Source organism: Mustela nivalis, assembly GCF_964662115.1.
Source record: "Mustela nivalis genome assembly, chromosome: 15".
NCBI classification, from domain to species: domain Eukaryota; kingdom Metazoa; phylum Chordata; class Mammalia; order Carnivora; family Mustelidae; genus Mustela; species Mustela nivalis.
The window spans coordinates 29253481-29274486 of NC_139034.1; the positions used below are offsets into that span (position 1 = coordinate 29253481).

At 44.9% G+C, this 21006-nt stretch overlaps 1 protein-coding gene across 1 annotated transcript in view; it reads left to right on the plus strand.

Moving 5' to 3' along the window:
- The first annotated feature begins 395 nt into the window (after positions 1–395).
- Positions 396–21006, plus strand: part of EBPL (EBP like) — a 30838-nt gene continuing 10227 nt past the window's right edge. The window contains exon 1 of the mRNA XM_082701569.1: positions 396–622. Coding sequence (XP_082557695.1) covers positions 452–622 — 171 coding nt within the window. The 5' untranslated portion in view covers positions 396–451. The remainder of the gene's footprint in view (positions 623–21006) is intronic.

Here is a 21006-nt window from a genome sequence, read left to right on the forward strand (position 1 = left end):
AAGAAATAGGGTCAGAATAAGCCACCAGGGTTTTAAAAAGCCTGCTGGTGCGTGAAAATGCCCTTGGCCCTCACTCTCCTTCAACACTCGCAAGGGCCTCATTAGGACCTTTTGTTCCTAAAATTCTTCCCGGTCTATTGGCAAAATTTCTACCATTTGGACTTCGCTTTGTTGCTTAAGGTTTTGAATCTTGCTGAAAGAGCCCATCAGAAGGTGCGGCTACTGCCAGGTGTTTTGGGCTTTGTCGGGGAGCAGGTCTGGTCCAGGCAGTTTGGCGGGTTCGTGAGCAACATCCCCACTCTCCCGAAAACCTCCAGGCTCCAAGGGCCGGCCAGGAGAGGAGGCGGGAAAGGAAGCGCCTCCCCCCGCTCGCCGGCGCGGAGTTGCCCCGCCCCGTCCCGGCGCTTCCCCCGCGGGCTCCGGTTCCTAGGCTCCGCCGGCCGCCGGCAGCATGGGCGCGGGCTGGGAGCTGGGGACCGCGGCGGGCCCCTCGCTGCTGCTGTGCGCCGCGCTGCTGCTCGCGGGTTGCGCGCTGGGCCTGCGCCTGGGCCGCGGCCGGGGGCGGGCGGACCGCGGGGTGCTCGCCTGGCTCTGCTACGACGCCCTGGTGCATTTCGCCCTGGTAAGTGCTGGCGCCGCCGCTGCTCTCGGGACCCGACCCTTCCTGGTCGCCGGGTGCTCCCGGAAAAGGACCCGGACGGGTGGGCCGCCTTGCGCCCTGCAGCCGACCGTCGGTCTGCGGAGACCGGGAGGTGCCTGGAGGCCGCAGGGCTGCCCCTCTCAGTAGAAAGAGCGCGTGCCTTCCTGGGGTCCCAGCTCCTCTGCCGGGTTAAAAAACCAAAAAACCATTTGAAAATGGATATTTCTGTACCGTGTTATGTTAGTTTGATTGTAAGCAGCCCAAAGGCCTTGGCTTACGTGACCTGCACGTAAATGTTGCACGGAAACTAACTGAGATCGTGAGCGTTTTTGAGTGCCCGAGAGGGAGCAGAGAGGGATGAGGAGGCGCACTGCGCAAAGTGCGAGGACCGGTACCAAAACGAAACATCCCGCGTGCCCTGAGAGTAATCACCATGTTTGGGTAATGACCGCCCGGCACAGCGCGGTGTTCACTATTTCCGATCTTTACAACACCCTGTAATCTACTTACGGTCCCTGTTTTCCCGAGGAGAGAACACGCCATGCAAAGTTAGGTGACTTTCAGTAGAGTCTGGCTCCAAAGCTTGCGCTCTTTGTAACATGCCGGGTTTGCGAAACCGGGTCCCTAAAAATTCAACCCATTTTATAAATAACCAGGAGGTTAGTATTTAAGGGAATTCTGTTGAAATGTCTCCCTCCTCCATGCACACACGTTTTTTAAAGGGTTTCTTTTTCTTTTTTCTTTTTTTAAGATTTTATTTATTTGACAGAAAGAGAGCACAAGCAGGGGGAGCAGCAGAGGGAGAGGGAGAAGCAGGCTTCCCGCTGAGCAGGGAGCCCCGGACCCCAGGACCCTGAGATCATGACCTGGGGCAGAGGAGGTCGCTTAAGTGACTGAGCCCCTAAAGGTTTTGTTGTTGTTGTTGTTTAACAACTTAGTCAAAATAGCTGTTTTGCAAATTTGACCTTGCTTGGATCTAGGCAGACCTGTGGTTGATTGAAAGCCAAAGTCTGGAGTATGGAGAAAGAAGGAGAAAACAAAAAGGGTTTGATAAACATTTAGATCTCTGAATGTTGATGGGTTGGATATGTGCACATACCAGATGTTGCTGAAATATGAAATTCTTTCTTTCCTGAAAGTTTACATGTGGAAATAAAAGAGAGTGAACAGTCCTTCAGCTCCTTCATTTACAGAGTTGATTTTTTAAGGTGTCCTTGGACACATGGTCTCCCAAAGAATATGGGTAGTAGAACAGGGTGGCTGGCCCTCTTAAAGAAAATGTAGTATATTTTAGACATAATGTATCATGTATCATGATACAAAAACATATACCCATATGCCCAACCTAGTTTAAGAAAATTAAGTCTGCTTTTCAAGCACAGGCTACTACAGGTAACATCACACATTTGTGACACCTTGAGGTTTAAGCCCACACGTGGAGTCATTGCTCCTGTCTCCTCCCACCCCCGTTCTGAAGGCAGTGTCCCTCCCACAGCCCTATTTTACCTCTCCCAGCTGCAGAAGAGCCCACCATATGAATGCACCATACCTTTCATTTTTTAATTCTAAACAGCACATTTTTTTCACATATTAGAGCAATGATATTTTATATCTGTGAAATTGGTATATATCTTATAATTGATGAAATATGATAACTTAGCTAGCTTGTATTAATAGGTATGTTTTTATTTTGCTGTTTACACATCATGCTTCAGCCAGCGTCTTTGTACACATATCATAGAGATTGGTGAGGAGGGCACTTGAATGAAGGTTAAAACCTGCAAGAAAAATGTGTGCGCACAGTACCTTTGGCTGGGAGTTTACTGCAAGAGTACCGGTAAAATGTGGCATAGGCAAAGATTGGGAAAGAAAGCCTCCCAGAGAACTGGAACTACGACTCTCTTGTTCACACTAGAACCTGAGCTGCCTCTTCTTATTCCTTTAAACTTCTCAAAAGGGAGGAGACATTGGGATGTGTTGGCCACCATCAAAGGCCTCTAGTGCCCCCCGTTGGACAGGGCTTCCACCAAGCATTCCCAAAGGCATTTCAGCTCCCTGGCATCCAACCAGAATGTGGTTCCTGGGGCTGCAGCCCGGGGCCAAAGCTCGGTTGGTTATGGCCAGAGTAAAGGACAGGCTGATTTCCCACCAGGGCACCTGGAAGGAGTTAAGGCAACATACATGGAGAAATCAGTGGTTTGGCTCACACTTCCTCACAGGTGGCCATGGACGTTCTTTGGGTGGGTGCTTTGGCACTTGAACGACAAGTAGGACTTTGAATTTCATCCTGTAATAGGAAGCCGTTGAAGAAAGATTTCAGGCAAGGAAGTAGCATGACCAAAGCAGATCTTTCAAAAATGATTTGGTGGTGTTGTATTAAGTCAGTAATTGTAGAGGGTCTGAGATTGTACCCTTCTTACACATTAACAAGTTAGCCTGGTTGATTTCCCCAAGTGCCGCCGGCAGCACACAAGGACCTGCTCGTGCCTGCACAGGAAATGCGGGCGTTTCGGGGCAAGGAACAGCAAGCTCAGGCTCCCATCTTACCTGGAGTTGCTGGTGACCTGCTCCTACTTCTTGGGAGGGAGTCCTTATCTTTAGTCAAGAAGGTAAACAAATCTCTGGGAAGGAAAGGCAGGTCTTTATCTTTACTACCCTGGAATACCTTAGGAAGGAGAGATCTCTTTAGGTTTACTACCTTGGAGTGTCTCCTTATATAAAGATTCTTAAATCTGTTGTAAATGCCTGTGCTCAGAGACCTCAGATGGTGCAGGAATACAAGGGGTACACAGAGAATCCTCTGCCAGCATAGTGGATGGTGGGTTAGAAAGAATAGAGAAGGGACAAAAAGATCAGCTAAAATCAAGTGCAGTATTTGAGCAGTGAGATGAAAGAGGACTGAGCTAAGGTGGAATTGGAAGTTAAAATGGGGGAAAAAGTTAAATCCAACAGACCTTCCAGGGGAGAACGTTGTAAGTCAAAGTGACCACTTGTACGTTGGGGGTGGAGAAGACGGGGATCCTGTAGACAATCTTAGGGAAGACAGGAAGACCAGATTTTAGAACTGTGAATCTGGGGGTCTGGTATATAGTTGAGGAGAAATGGCCAGAAGGCAGTTAAAATTGTAAGATGAGCTGGAGAGACAGATTCAGGGCAGAGTGGAGGGAGTTGGACGTTTTCACTGCTTTGGAGGAGACAGCAGGAAGCTCTGGGAGTGAGCATTTTCTGAGCAAGAGAGAATAGAAAGGTGAAAATGCTGAGGATTGAGAACAGAATCTTTAAAAAAATGTCTTAAAATGTGTATGTGTTGAACAGCCAGGAAGAGGAAGAGCCAGGAAGGAGAGACAGTGGGCCGGACCAAGAACCAGGGTAGTGCTGGGTCCTGGGACCCAAGGGAAGGAATGACAACATTGCTGTCAATTGCTTCAGCACCATTTAAAAATTTAAAAAGGTGAGGGCTGAGCCGGAGCCTCTGGGTCCAGTGATTAAGAAGTCAATCAAGAAATTGTTAGTAGGGCTGGGCGCCTGGATGGTACAGTTGCTTAAGCATCTGCCTTCTGCTCAGGTCATGGTCTCAGGGTCCTGGGATTGAGCCCCACCTCGGGCTCCTTGCTCAGTGGGGAGACTGGTTCTCCTTTTGTCCCTCACCCTGTTCTTGTGCTCATTCTCACACTTGCTCGCTCTCTCTCTCTCTTTCTCAAATAAATAAATAAAATCTTTAAAAAGAAAAAAAAAAAAGAAGCCATCATTGGTAAGAGTGCCTAGCTGGCTCAGTTGGTGGAACATGCAACTTTTTATCTCAGGGTCATAAGTTCAAGCCCCATGTTGGGTTTACTCAAAAGAAAAAGTTTACTCAAAAGAAAAAAAATGTCATGGTAAAAGTATTGTTTGAGAAGCTAAAAACTTAGCAAGGGAGGTAGAAAAAGAATGGAGGCAGCATATAAGAGACCTAGAGATTTGATGGTGGGAGGAAGAAGAGTGTACGAGGGTAGCTCAAAGACATTGAAGGAGCAGACAGGGACATTGGGTTCTGTCTGAGATGGGAAGGTCTGGGAGCATCTGTGAGCAAGAGCACGGTCCGGGGCAGAGAAGTCAGCTGTACAGCACTTGGTGTCCAGTGCTGTGCCTGGGCATGTGAATTAACCTACAGCAGAGCTGAATTTGCCTGAATCTACTCCCTGTCCTCAGATCAAACCCCTCTGATTGACTAGTTCCTCCCACACTTTCCTCATTGAAAGCAAGACTTAGGCTTGACCTCCAGGCTGAAGGACAGTTGTCGTGGAAAACTTGGGCTTCAGCCGTCCTATTCATCCTACCTTAACAACCGTGGGTCTTCCTTTAAGAAGTCCTGAGTCCCAGTGGCTGGTCAAGTCCCTATTAATTTGTGTATTTTGGACATTACCCTTTTCCATTTAGCATCTCCATCTGTTCCCACTTTCCACAACAGTAGCTTCAGCCTCCGACTCTTGGGATTCTAAAAATTTCTTCCTCCTCCTACTTGCTTTATCATTAGGTCTCAAGTTGCCTTTTAGTTCAGTCTGTTACTGTCTCCTGTTTTCCCTTTCCTTTTTTGGCATAGTCATCTTCATTGGTTTTGCTGTAAAATAGATCTCCTCTCCAGTAAATGCATTTATAGACTTCATGCTATTTGGCAGGCCTGGTGAATCACAGTTGGTTTCGCTGTATATTAATGGTAAAGCTTTGTGATGGTTAATTGTCTGTGTCAACTTGACTGAGCCAAGGGATGTCCAGTTATTTGCCCACATGTTATTCTGGGTGTTCTGTGAGGATGTTTTGGGTAAGATTGACAGTTAAGGGTGTCTTAACTGTGTCCAGCTCAGGTGGAAAAGCATGCGACTCTTCAGATATTGAGTTCAAGCTCCATATTGGGTGTGGAGCCTCCTTTAAAACAAATAACAAAACATAACATAACATAACATTTCAACTGGTAGACTGAGTAAGGGAGGTGGCCCTCCTAAATGTGGGTGAGCCTCATCCAATCAGTTGAAGGTCTGAACAGAACAAAAAGGCTGACCTTCGGGCAAAGTAAGCTAGAATGCTTCCTGCCTCACTACCTTCAGACTGGTAAGTACATTGGCCTTTTCCTCTTTCAGACTCAAGCTGAAACTGGCTTTTCCTGGGTTTCAAACCTGAAGCCTTTGGGCTAAAACTACATCAGTTCTCCTGGTTCTCAGGCCTCAGACTCAGACCAAAACTACAACATCAGCTCTCCTCGGGCTCCAGGGTACCCACTTACCCTGCAGTTCATTGTCAACCTTCATGATCACATAAACCAGTTCCTTATGACAGGCCCTGTGTGTGTGTGTCTTTGTCTGTGTGTATCCCTATCCCATTGGTTCTCTTTCTCTGGAGAACCCTCATACAAGCTTAGAAAATGATGCCAAATTGAAAGTCCAAGGAATAGCACTCATAATGGCCCACTGGCCTTTTCAGGGTATGGGGTACACAGCCATTCTGCTTCTGCAGACCAAAATCCAGTTTGTTTTCTAACACCCTGAACAAGACATGTGTTAGGGATAGATGTCTGGGTAGCTACACCTCAGAGTGAAATCCTGTTCTGTTGTTCCTCATTGCCACAAATATGTGAGTGCCTCTTTGGGGCCAGGTGCTCTGCTGGACACGGACAAAACACATGGCCCTTGTGCTCTCAGAGCTTAGAGAGTAGCAGAGAGTTTTTCTCCAGTTGTTTCACAGGGAAAATGACAGTTACTAATGTCACTGTCAGTGTTATCCATATGAGGAATTTGCTTTTGCAGGGAAGCGCTGGGAGAAGCTTAGTTTCTCTCCCCCAAATTGGTTCATCTATTGCTTTCTGACAGCAAGAACAATGTAAATATTTCTCCCTTTTCATTTGGCTGCTGGGAAGCTCAGAACCACATTAAATCCTAAAATAACAACAACATATATATATATATTCTTATTGACCTCCTGATCTGGATTCTTATTCATTTTTATACTTTTTATGACTAATATTTTAAAATTCTTATGTACATTTTAAAGTAGTTTTTAATGTGCCGTTTAATCGAATGTTTTTGTTGTAATTAACCTAAAATCCTAAAACATAAAATGAAGTATATAAATGCTTTAAAAAAATGTTAATCCTACTAAAATTTATTTCCTTTGAAATGGAAGAGATAGCCTAGGGAAAATACCATGTTTTTTTGTTTTTGGTTTGGTTTTGTCCTTTGTAACACGACACACAATTTGTAATTGTTTTGTCCTCCTCTATCCCCAGTACCTGGCGTGGTGCCTGGTTTGTAGGAGCTGTTCTGGAGAATTTGTTGATAGCCCATGAATCGAAGAGAGATCCTGTCATTTCAGTTTGTGGTAGTTATCACTCATTTACATGTTAAGCCTCGAATAGCTCAAATATCTAAAATGTCAAAATGTGTTTCCTATGTCAGTGTTTTGTTTTGTTTTTTTTTTTTTAAAGATTTTATTTATTTATTTGACAGGCAGAGATCACAAGTAGGCAGAGAGGCAGGCAGAGAGAGAGGAGGAAGCAGGCTCCCTGCTGAGCAGAGAGCCCGATGCGGGACTCTATCCCAGGATCCCGAGATCATGACCTGAGCCGAAGGCAGCGGCTTAACCCAGTAAGCCACCCAGGCGACCCCTATGTCAGTGTTTTAAAACAAAATTGGTTTAAATTTTCTATTACCATGATCACTACCAAACATATAACATTTATAGATCTAAAAGGAAGAAAAAGATAAAACTAACCAGAGATCATTATTGTTTAATTATTGTTTATATTCTCAAGAATAGTCTTCCCAAAAAAAAAAAGAATAGTCTTCCAGGGGAGCCTGGGTGGCTCAGTGGGTTAAGCCTCTGCCTTTGGCTCAGGTCATGACCCTGGAGTCCTGGGATCGAGCCTCCTCACTGGACACTCTGCTCAGCGGGGAGTCTGCTTCTCCCTCTTTCCCTTCCCTCCCCTTCCCTCCCCCTCCTCGTTTTCTCTCTGTCTCTCGCTCATTTGCTCTCTCTCTCTCTTTCAAATAAATAAAAATAAAATCTTAAAAAAAAAAAAAAGTCAAGACTCCACAGAGATAGTCAGCTTTTATACTCCCGTCAGCTGATTTCTCACACTGGTGCCAGCGCCAGGCGTCATTACTAGATCACACAGCTCTTACTCGCTGGCTTAGGTCTTCTGGGTCTCATTTGACCCTTGACAAGAGGCTCCGTCCGGCCGCCGCCACAGCAGCCAGCTCCGACTTGACTCCCTTCGGCCCGAGCAGACAGCGCCTGCTGCCCACTCCTGCCCAAGGCCTCTGGGAGGCAGCCCAGGTGGGAGGTCCTTGGGCCCCACCCAGCTTCCAGCTACCTGCCATGGTGACACCCCCAGTGATATCTGGGAGCCCCAGGGTAAGTTCTTCCTCCCTCCCCTGCGATGGACTTCCCAGAGAAGCAGTAGTGCATATACAGTCTCTGGAAAAAGTCAAGGTAGGGATGGCCAGCGTGTTGCTGAGTGGTGTGACTGAGTTCCTGAGCTCGGTGACAGAGCCTCGGGTCAGATTTGTCCTCCTTCTCTGTCTCCTTTCTCATCCACCACCTGCTTCCAGCCTACCTGGGAGAGCCATGTCCATAAAAGTGGTAGAACACTTTAGAATGTTTTTTGGGGGACCCAGGCTGAGATACACTTTCTCTCTCTCTCCTCCTCTCTTTTTTCATACTAATCTCTATTCCCACTGTGGGGCTTGAACTCATGACCCTGAGATCAAGAGTCATGTGCTGTACCGAGCCAGCCAGGCGCCCTGATACTCTTTCTTTTAATTGTTGCACATTATCCCATAGCGTGGATGATTGAACCAAACATGCATCTTCAGGTTATTTCTAAGTTCCTTGCCACTAAAAACAACCGGAATTTCATAATAAACGTCCTGGAGCAGGTATCTTTTCTTCTATTGGACAAGTTTAATCAAGCTGGAAAAAAAAATCAAAATAAATGGAATTGGCAAGCTTCCGTCCTGTCTAGGGGTGGGAAATTCAGCCCCTTATTAGGAGTCTGCCTTCTTCTGTAGTCTCATGAGAACCCAGGAGATTTACATGATTCCCAGCAAAAAAGGATTGTGTCATCTTTGCTCCATCCTGATAGCGCGATACCCTCACTAACAGAGTCCCATCCCATGCTTTCTAGAAGGCGGGCAGGCTTGCTGTTCTCTGCCAGGCTTTGGGACAGGAATATGGGGCTTGGATCCTGGAATCCACCCCCTAATAACCTGTTTTTTTTTTTTTTTTTTAAGATGTATTTATTTATTTTGAGAGAAAGAGAGAGAGAGGAAAAAAAAAAAAAAACACCAGCAGGAAGGGCAGAGAGAGAAGGAAAATCTCAGGCAGACTGTGCTCAGTGCAGAGCCCGACTTGGGGCTCATCACGGGGGCTCCATCTCACCACCCTGAGATCACAACCAGAGCCGGGTGCTTAACCGACTGTGCCACCCAGGCACCCCAATAGCCTGTTTTTCTATACGGCTCTTCCTGTCTTCCTTATTGAGCTGAGAGGGGTGTTCATAGGATAATAGAAATGATCTCACTCATACTTGATTACACACCCTCTTCTTTTTGGCCAAGAAAGTGTCTCATTTGTTGACTAATCCATCCTTTCTCCACTTATTTGAGATTCTATTTTTAATCATATACTAAAGTCTTTCATATGCATGGATAATTGGGAGATTTTAAAAATTCAATTCTGTTTTAAGAATCTTTCAGTTTCAATTCTGTCCATACAGTGCCGTATTATTTTAGCCTGATCGTGCATTTTAATATCCAACAAAGCAAACTTCTTACCACTCACTTTCAAACACGTAAATATGAATCCTTCCACGTGAACTTTAGATTCCCTTTGCCAGATTCTAAAAGTTGGTGTTTTGCTTTGGGATTTTCTTCAACTCCTACTTTAACTTGAGAGTAAGTGATATCTTTACCATCCTTAGTCTCCTCAAAGAATTGAGTGGATCTCAGTCTATTTAAATCCTCAGTTACAGTCTCTTAAAATTGACTCCTAAATATTTTTATTGCTACCGTGAGATATTTTTCCTTTGTACTTCAACTGGTTATTGCTCTACATGGAAACCATTGGGACGTATCTCTGTATAGAAACCAGCCACTTTCTAAATTCCCTTTTTCCCCCATTCTAGCTTTATGGGGTTATAATTTCCAGACAGTAAAATCCACCCCGGGGAGTACAGCTTGATGAGTTTGGCGAGTGTAGAGTTGTGTGACCACCATCGCAATCACAGTATAGAACATTTCCGTCACTTTTTGACAGAGGTTTCTCCCGTCCCTTTGCAGATGTCCCCCATGCTGACCTCTGGCACCGGGAAATGCTGATCTGCTTTCTTGTCATTAGCGGTTGACTGTTTCAGGAATTTCATATACATGAAATCATGGAATATGTAGTCTTTGATTTGGCATAAATTACTGAATATTATCGCACTACAGAGATGCATCCCAATTTACTTATACATCAATCCGTTAATGAACATTGGGGTTGTTTCTAGTTTTTGACTGTTGTAAATAATAATGCTGCTATGAGAATCTGCTTACAAGTCTTTGTGCGCACGTATGTTTTCATTTATCTGCGGTAAATAGCCAAAAGTGGATTTTTTTTTTTTTTAAGATTTTATTAAGTTATTTGAGAGAGAGAGAACATGATGGGGAGAGGTCAGAGGGAGAAGCAGACTCCCCACCAAGCAGGGAGCCTGATGTGGGACTCAATCCCGGGACTCTAAGATCATGACCTGAGCCAAAGGCAGACACTTAAGCAACCGAGCCACCCAGGCACCCCAGGGAGTGGATTCTTTAACCAGGGTAACAACTGCCAAACATTCTGCATGGTGGCTCTGCCACTGCCATTCCCACCGGTGACATGTTACACTTCTGGCTCCTTCACGTTCTCACCAGCACTTTGTGTCTCAGTTATTCTGGCTATTGTTACAAAAAATATCATAGACTGGTGGCTTAAAGAACAGCCATATCTCAAGTTTCAGAGGCTTGGCAGTTCGAAATCAGGGTGCCGGTAAGGTTGGGTTCTGGTGATGCCCCTCTTCTCGGCTTGCAGACAGCTGCCTGCTTGCTGTGTCCTCAGGTGGCTGACAGCGAGCCTTGGTCACTCTTCTTCTTCTCCTTTTTTTTTTTTTTAAGATTTTATTTATTTATTTGAGAGAGAGAGAGAGAGAGCATGAGAGGGGAGAAGGTCAGAGGGAGAAGCAGACTCCCCGCAGAGCTGGGAGCCTGATGTGGGACTCGATCCCGGAACTCCAGGATCATGACCTGAGCCGAAGGCAATCGCTTAACCAACTGAGCCACCCAGGTGCCCCAAGTCTCTCTTCTTTTTATAAGGACAACAGTCCCATCACGGGGCTCTACCCTCGTGACATCATCTAAACTCAATTATCTGTAAAGGCCCCACCTCTAAATACCATCACCTTGGGGATTAGGGCTTCAACAGATACATTTAAGGGGACACTTTGTACTAGTATTTTTGTCATTTTAGTCATTCCAGTAGATGCATATGAACAAAACCTACTGTGGTTTGGTTGGCATTTCCATGATGTCTGGTGATAATGTTTCTTTGCCTTGCAAATATCTTCTACTGGGATTTGCCAGTAGAATCTTTTAAATCTTTTTTTTAAATCTTTTTTTTTTAAGATTTTATTTATTTATGTGATAGACAGAGATCACAAGTAGTCAGAGAGGCAGGCAGAGAGAGAGGAGGAAGCAGGCTCCACGCCAAGCAGAGAGCCCGATGTGTGGCTTGATCCCAGGACCCTGGGATCATGACCTGAGCTGAAGGCAGAGGCTTTAACCCACCAAGCCACCCAGGCATCCCCACTCAATTTTTTAATTAAACTTGTAATCTGGAGATAACTGTCCATTCCTCCCAGAGGGATAATACAGAGAGATCCCATGAATGCTCTATCCAGTTTCCCTGGTGATAACTGTTTCTACCCATTCAAAAGGGTGGCCCCAAGTCACAACCACTTTGTGGAGGAGAGTCAGAGGAGCTTTTGTATGATTTGAGATTTTCCTTGCATGGTGTACTTCTTTGAAAAGTCGCTATCCTGTTTGAGCACCGTGTTAATTTGGGGGATGAAAGGCAAAGGCAGCATACATTGCAGGGTTCGTCTTTAGGATATAAGTTCCTGAGGACAGTGGTAGCTCAGTGTCAGACCTGCTAGTGAACTCTTTGGGGCCAGAACCTATGCATTTGTTTCCTCAAAGTAGGTCAAGTGATGGGCAGGCACACGTGACAACAAGGAACAGGGCAACACGTGGAAACTCATGGAAACCCCGCAGAAGCTGAGATGTCGCTGGGCCCTTGGAGGTTGGTGCTGATTCACAGGCAGCTCTGGGTTAAGAAAATTATTACCCACCTCCTAGCTCCTCTCTAGGTTTGCCTCTCTTTCTGTAACTTGCTGGCTTTCTTGCCCCTTATTCTTGCTGTGTCTCCCATAACACCTACTCCTCCTATCTAAGTATGTTCAGTCAGATCGTGTCCTCCCCCCAACAAAACATGCTAGAGTCCTGACCCTCAGTACCTCAGAATGTGGCCCTGCAATTCTGAGGGGACTTTATAGACCTAATGAGGCCATGAGGGTGGGCCTTCATCCAGGATGACTGGTGTCCTTTTGAAAAGGGGAAATTGAGGGACGCCTGGGTGGCTCAGTGGGTTAAAGCCTCTGCCTTCGGCTCAGGTCATGATCCCAGAGCCCTGGGATTGAGTCCCGCATTGGGCTCTCTGCTCGGCCGGGAGCCTGCTTCCTCCTCTGTCTCTGCCTGCCTCTCTGCCAACTTGTGATCTCTGTCTGTCAAATAAATAAATAAAATGTAAAAAAAAAAAAAAAAAAAATTAGGGCGCCTGGGTGGTTCAGTGGGTTAAGCCGCTGCCTTCGGCTCAGGTCATGATCTCAGGGTCCTGGGATCGAGTCCCACATCGGGCTCTCTGCTCAGCAGGGAGCCTGCTTCCTCCTCTCTCTCTCTACCTGCCTCTCTGCCTACTTGTGATCTCTCTCTGTCAAATAAATAAATAAAATCTTAAAAAAAAAAAGAAAAGAAAAGGGGAAATTGGGACACAGAGACACAAACAGGTTCCATGTGAAGAGAAGACTGAAACCACCAAAAGCTGGAGGAAGTTATGGGCCGGGTTCTCCCTCACAACCCTCAGGAGGAACCAACCCTGCTGACACCTCGATCCTGGACAGCCAAGTTCTGGAACCGTGAGACAGCAGACATGACTCCAAGTCGCGCAGCTGGCGGTACCGTGTTACGGCAGCCCTAGCGAACCATTCCCACATGCTTCCTTGTAGCTTTTTATTCATCACGTCCAGTTGTTGGCCTCTCACGACCTCGCCTACATAATTAGTTTTCAGAATCAGTTTGGATTCACTCCTATTTGTCCATTTCTGTTCCAGAGAGCAAGGATTTCCTGGCTGGCCCACTGTGTCCCTTTCTGAATGTGACTTTTGGGATAGGCTGCCTTGTCAGCCAGCAGCCAGCCTGTGAGTTGTCCGCTCTGGAGTCCTGTCATCCCTCCTTGTCCCTCCTTGTCCTCTGCGTCATCACCTGTTGTCAAAGCAGTGGCTGTCACAGTGTAAACTGCAGTTTCCCACAGCCGTCCACTCTCTGGGGACTGGGGGTAGACTTGGCATGGCATGCGTCATGATGGACACATCTAAAGGGATGCCCAGTACCGTGTGTGGAAAGCGAGAAAGCCACCTCAGTCTAGGAAGGGGCAGTAGGGGCCAAGGAGTCCAGTCTCCCCCTTGATATAGGAATTGTACTAGTAACCCAGACAGACTGAAGGTCATCCACCCTTTGCTTGAAAACTTTCAGCCAATAGCATCTTTCCAGAATGATATGGCTCTAGTGTCAAGAATATTCTTACTTAGGGTGAGCTGAAATAGCCTCTTTACGATTTCTCTTGGTTGGTCCTAGCTGCGCCCTCTGAGTCCCCTGGCTACCCTACCCAACAGCGCCCCCTAGTGTCAGTGTCTTCCCACATTTCTCAGGACGTGGGGTTCCTGGTGCTTTGCTGTCCTTGTCCCTCACCTTCACCCATGCCACAAGTTGCCTTTTAAGTGCAGTGGATTGTACTCAGCACTGTTCCAGAACGGTCTGACCATTATTCAAGAAGCCTGGGCCAGGGAGGAGAGTCAGAAAAAGTACAGGCTTTGGGGTCTAACAGAGGCACTCTCGAAAGCTGGCTCTGCCGTTTACCAGCTGTGAAATTCTGAGCAGTAGTACCTTTTCCCTACCACAACGCTTTCTGTAAGGAGGACGAGAAAGAAGGAAGGAAACCTTTTGTCTATGTTTGCTTATTGTCTTCATACATTTGGGCTGCTATGACAAAATACCACAGCCTGGGTGACTTAAACAGCAGACATGTATTTCTCAGAGTTCAGGAAGCTCGCAGTCCAGGATTCGGGCTGTCATCGTGTCAGGGGAGGGCTCTCTCCTTGCTCTGAAGGTGGTGACTTCTTGCTGTGTCCTCTTGGTGGAAGACGCTAGGAAATCTCCCTGGAGCTTCTGAGAGAGTCACCGATCCCATTCAGGTGGGCTCTACCCTCGAGAGCTGAGTACCTCCCAGAGGCCCCACCTAACATCATCATCATCTTTGGGAGATAGAATTTCAACACATGCTTGGGTGCTGCACATTCAGACCAAAGCACTTATCCATGAGGTATGGAAACAGTATTTTCTTCAAAGCATGGTGGTGAGGATTAAGTCAAAGTTTGTCGTTTAGGGCAGTGCTTCTCAAATTTGAAAGTCCCCAGGGAAATTTAACAATGTGGATTTGATTCTGTAAGTCTAGGTCTGAAATTCTGCGTTTTTAACAAGCTCCTGAGAGATGCCCACGTTGGGGTCCATGGATCACATTTGAATAGCCAGGATGTAGGACACTTGGCGTGGTGCCTGGCACCCAGCAGTGTTCAGTAAGTGCTGATTCTGTCTTTGACTAGCGCTTTCGTGACCCTTCTCACAGTACTCCATACCAGGATTAACTTTTAATTTCCATCCTGTCCCCATATAATAAAGTGACAAAGCACTTGTCCAACTAAGATGAGCTTTAGAAAGTTTCCTTTCAAATCCTTAATCAGAGAAAAAACAGTCTTGGTGGAGAAGGGTATGTTCTTAAAACAGGAGAGATGTTTTCAAGTTCTAAACCAAACACTAAGCCTCCATCATGTAGGAACAATAGCACTTGTGTGCCTATTCCATCCCTGGAGTTCTGAAGAGGCCAGCACTGTCCCCTGAATACCAGGCGACAGCCCATCTGCGCGGCAGGTTCCAACAAACAGGAGGCGTCATGTCATTAAGGGGACGACAGCTGGGCAGCCTAGATTTATGAAGTCACTAACGCCTTGTCATTGAGGTGCTGTAGGAGGCTGAAGCAGCTGATCCTTCCAGAAACAATGATGGGTGCTGTTGCCATGACATGGAAAAATCAAGTCTGATTAGGCTGAGATTTTGTGAGTCTGAATAGAAAATGCTAATAAATTTTGACAGGATTTATGTAGTGGTTCTGTCCTATTCCACTTTATTCTCCCACTCTTAATAATGAATGTTGTGCTGTTTTCTCTGGTTCTTCATTCAAACAAGCTAAAAAACAAAAGGCTTGCAGAAACATTTGAATACAGATTCAGCCTTCACAAATACCAACATAAATTACCAAAAAAGAAAAAAAAGGATTCTTTTTCCTTTTTATTTCTAGAAAGCCTTTTTTACCCCACTAAATTTTCCTTCAAGGGTTGAAATGAGTAAATTGTTTTGCATTTTCTCTAAAGTGGTCATTGAACTACAGAGAACAGTAGCTTGTCTAGCCCAGCCTTTTTGTTTTTGTTTTTAATCTGAGCTTTGACTGGTAGTTGTCTAACAGCCTCCAAAACACAGTTACTAAAATTACATGTCGAGAACACCTTGAATGAAAAAATGACCCTGCTGTTGTTACTTTTATTTGCTATGACACAATGTAGCATTTAAATTGATTTTGTTTGCAGCTCAATTAACTACAGTCCAATCCTTCTATCATTAGAGCCTCTGATAGGAATTTCTGAATGTTTTTAAACCAAAATTGCTGATCCACAGAACTTGAAAATTTATTTAAATAAACAAACGTGGTAAAATTTTCCTCATCACCCTGGGGGTTTATAGTTGAAAATGTAATAGCAGAAAGAAAATATTTTAAATATTTATGGCTCCATAACAACATATACAAGTTGTTTTTTTTTTTTTTTTTAAGATTTATTTTAGACAGAGTGAGCAGGGGGAGGGGCAGAGGGAAAGGGAGAGAATTTGAAGCCAACTCCACACTGAGTGCAGAGCCCATCGCGAGGCTCAGTCCCATGACCCTGAAATCATGACCTGAGCCAAAATCAAGAGTCAGACTCTTAACTGACTGAGTCACCCAGGAGACCACATGAAAAGCTTCTCAAGGGCTGCCATGAAACTCACCAGTAGTGTCTCAGGAGAATGAGATTGGGGATCAGGAGGAAAAGAGTTTTACCTTTCACTTTATACCTTTTCACTTAAAAAAAAAAAAACAAAACAAAGCTTTTAGTAATGTATCCCTTTAATAATATTTTTAGTATTTAAAATAGTCCAGGTATACCGCCAGAAGAAATGTCGTAGAATTATCCTGTGATCCAACAAGCCCACTTTTACATAAATATCCAAAGAAATTGAAACCAGGAACTTTGATACTTGCACGTAGCAGTTCTTTTCACTGTAGCCAATCAACAGATGAGTAGAGGAACAAAATGTGATGGGCACATGCAATAGAATATTAGTCAGCCTTACAAGGATAGGAAATTCTGGCCCAGGCTACCACACCGGGAAGCTGGCGGACATGATGCAGAAAAATATACCAGTCCTGAAGACGCAGGTCCTGTGATTCCACTTACGGGAGGGACCTAGAGCAGTCCTGTGCGTGGAGACAAAGTGGAGTGTGTCGGGGCTGGGGGTCGGAGGAGAATGAGGAGCTATTGTTTAATGGGTTCAGAGTTTCAGTTTGGGAAGGGCTCAGTTACAAAGGTGGGTGATGGTGACAGTTGCCTAAGGATATGAAAGTACTTACCACTGCTAACTCATGCACTTAAAATGGTTAAAATATGTATGTTTTACTATAATATATTTTTTAAATTTATATTCTTTGGGGGTGAGGGGGAGAAAGCCAGGCGGGGTCCTCTGGACAGAGGAGCAGCTCATGTACAGGCCTGGAGGAGTGGAAACCAGCATGAGGTCTTCTGAGAACACAAGTGCAAGTGCCCTCTGCCCTCGTGAGAGCGCCCAAGGGGAGGGGCAGGGGCCGTCACTGTTGGCTCCAGTACTGGGCAGGGCAGAGTCTGGACCCACCAGGCCTCATAATGTCCTGCCCTCCGCACCCCGGGGCTACCATCCCTATCCTTCCTTCCACCTCTCAGCCTGCCTGCCAAGGCCCTACCCTAGGCCTGCCTCCTCCTAGAAGTCTTCCTGACTGTCCCAACTGCTGGACCCTCATCTTTTTCCAATTGGTGTTGTCCAGCTAGACAAACTCTCTGAGGCCAGGACCCAGCCTATTCTAAATTTTAAAAAAGGCAAGGTGGTGGTGGGGAGGTGTGCCGGGTGGCTCAGTCAGTTAAATATCTGCCTTCAGATATCAGACTGTGATCTTGAGGTCCTGGGATCGAGTCCCGCATTGGGCTCCCTTGCTAATCGGGGAGTCTGCTTCTTCCCCTTGCTCATGTTCTCTCTCTCTCTCTCTCTCTCTCTCTCTCAAATATATAAATAATCGTTAAAAAAAAATAGTCCTGGCAATTGATTAAAAAATGGTATTCAATTAGTCATGTTATTCTTTTTTCCATATCTCTTGTTTTACCTGCCTGGCTTTTTAATTAATTTTTTTGAGGGGGAAGGTAACTGTTGATTTGCACATAGTTGTAAGTTATAATACAGAGAGAACCCATGTACACTTTGCTTAGCTTTCCCCAACAGTAACATTTTCCAAACCTATAGTATAACATAGTATAGTGTCATAAGCAAGACGTTGATGCAGTGCACTCATCTTACTCAGATTTCTCTAGATCCACTTGTGTGTATGCATGCGTGTGTGTGTGTGTATTAATTTCTGTACCATTTTACCAACTGGGTAGGTTCAAATATCCGCCACAACAGGATACCAGATAGTTCCAACACCACAGGGATCCCTAGTGTTTTCCTTTTGAATCCACTGGCACTTGCCCTTCCCCCATCTCTTTCAACCGCTAATCCCTGACAACCACTAATGTGTCCTCCATTTCTAAAATGTAACATTTCAAAAAGTTTTATAGAAGGGCGCCTGGGTGGCTCAGTCAGTTCAGCGTCTGCCTTTGGCTCAGGTCATGATCCCAGGGTCCTGGGTTCAAGCGCCATGTCAGGCTCTCTGCTGGGGGTGGGGGTGGAGTCTGCTTCTCTCTCTCCCTGCTGCTCCCCCTGCCTGCACTCTCTCTCCCTGTCAAATAAATAAATAAAATATTTTTCTAAAAAGTGTTATATAGGGGCGTGGGGGGGGGGGCTCAGTCGTTCAACATCTGCCTTTAGCTCAGGTCATGATCCTGGTGTCGTGGGATCGAGCCCTGCATCAGGCTCCCTGCTCAGCAGGAAGCCTGTTTCTCCCCTTCCCCCTCCCCCTGTTTGTGTTCCCTCTCTCGCTGTGTCTCACTCTGTCAAATAAATAAATAAAATCTTTTTTAAAAGTGTTATATTAAAGGAATCAGAGAGTATATATAATCTTCAGAACTGGCTTTCCTCACTCGGCAAATTCCTGGCGATCTATCCAAGTTGTCGGTCAAGTGTATCAATGTTTGGCTCCTTCTCATTGCTTGGAAGTGCTCCAGTACGAATGGACTGAGGTTTGCTTAAGCATTCGCCTGCTGAAGGGCATCAAGCTTTAAGCTATTACACACAAAGCTGCTGTGGACATTTGTGTGCTCGCTTTTGTGTGAACATAAGTTTTTATTTTTCAGGGCCAGGTACCCAAGAGTGCAATTTTGGGGTCCTATAGTAATTGCATATTTTGTTCTAGAATAAATGGACGGACTCTGTAGTTTCCCAGAACGGTACCATTTTAATCCCACCAGAAGAATGGAAGTGACCCACATCCTTATCAGCATTTGTTGTGATCACTACTTTTTTATTTTATCCATTCTGATAGGTGTGGAGTCCTAATTCATTGTGGTTCTCATGGGCATTTCCCTGACTGCTAATGATGTGGAACATCTTTTCAAGTGTGTGTTTGCTGCCCGTAGACCCTCTTTACTGAAATGCCTCTTCATTTCTTTTGCCCATTTTCTAAATGGATTGTTTGCATGTTTGCTGCTATTGTTTAACTCTGTTATCCCCCACTACCTTCCCCCTTCTTTTATTTCTTATTCTTTCAGTAAATATTTGTTAGCATGTACCATCTATCAGGCATTTGGAATACAGAGAGAAAAGACAAAGACTTTGCCCTAAAGGAACTGACGGTTTTGAGGAGGGAACAAGTAAGCAGTGGGGTTCTGTATAGGAAAGACACCTACTTTCTGTCAAGAGAATCACTGAAGCTTCCTGGAGGAGGCAGCATCTGATCAGCAGGGGAAGGCATGAATATGTTTATTACACTTGACATGGATTACAGTTGACACTTCAACATCGTGGGTTGTACGCACTGGTCCACTTATACATAGATTGTTTTGATAAAGGTAGTACAGTACTGTAGGTGTATTTGCCCTATAATTTTCTTAATAATTGTTTCTAGCTCACTTTATTGTAAGAATACAGTACATAATACATATAGCATATAAAATATGTCAATTGACTGTTGATGTTATCAGCCTTCTAGTTCAGTAGTAGCCATTTGTAGTTAAGTTTTTAGAAAGTCAAAAATTATATGTGGATTTTTGACTTCACGGGGGTTGGTCCCTGGGTTATTTGAGAGTCAACTGTATACTGCCATTACATTTGAGACATTAATATAGTAAGAAGCATATGATGCCTTCTAAAAGCCCCTCCGGGTATCTTTCTAAGTAATTCATTATGGGAACTTGTCATAAATTCAAGATTAGCAAACACTGAACACAAAATACCATCCTGGGTTCTTGAAGATTCTAAGATAAGACAGCACCCTAGACCCCAGAGATGTATGATCTAATGAGCACTGGAGATTCATAACCAGCAGACAGTTGATCACAGAAGCACGCATTTAGTAACACAGTAGAGTGAGGAACTATCACTAAGAGGTTGGGAAGATTTCTTCGAAGAAGGAGAGTTTGAGTTGGCATTTGAAAAAGGAGTAGAACTTGAACAGGTAGATATAAAAGGGACAACATTTGTACATTCCTAGGTCCCTGCATGGTGTAGATTGCCAGATCCCCTTCTTGCTCTTACCCACAGAGTTGCTTCTGAGGAAGGGTCCTGGACCTAATGTCAGAGTCCATGTTTCACTGATGGCTCCAGCTGAAGAGATTGCTAGTGGAAGTCGTGTCTAGTTTTAGGATGAGATCCACAATCTAATTTTAGGCTGTCTTTCATCTTACAGATAGAGGGACTAAGACCTACAGAGGATCAAATTCAGCCCAGCCTTATTGCTCCTGCTGGCCAGGCCAGTGGATATGTTTTGTCTAGAAAGTCCCCAGCCCAAGCCAGGGAAATGGTGTGGATTTCCTGCTATGTCTCTGCTAAAAATAAAAAATTGATTGGTGAAAATAAGGTGTTACACAGTGGATGGGAAGTACTTTTTATTTTAAAACATTGCTGTTTATCTCCTTGTAATTTGTTTAAATCTCCCTTAAAGGATAAAATTTTTACATGTACTCTGAGGTAAGCCACATTTACCAAGTAAGTAACTTACAAAGTGTCCAGAAAAGACAGAACAAACCAACTTTAAAGCTTCTGTTTAGCGGAGATGAGCATATGTAAGAAGCTGGAAGATATTAATGAGATGGGGAGAAAGTCGAGTTTCTTCTCTCAATATGAGCAAAAGAAAGGCAATTACAAACTGTAACATAAACAAAAATATTTTGTAAGAAAGTCATGGCACAAATGTGTAGCAAACTAAAATATAGCTTGGTTTTCAGAAATGCGTAAGTGTACTAAAGGATATTCCAGCTGCCACATTCTTCTTAAATGACACAAGTCAGAATACTGGATCGGCAGAGAAAGAAGTTGTAGCCCTTTGCAGTGAATGACATTTACCTAATCACCCTATTATAAGTGCTGTTGACTTTCAGCTTTTAGAATCCACATAAAATAGGAAGACAAATACGTTTACAGAACAAGAATGGAAATGTCATCAATCTCAGCAGTGAACAAGCAAAGTAGGCAGAGGCTGAGCTTTGGTAGCGGGGAGGAGAGGAA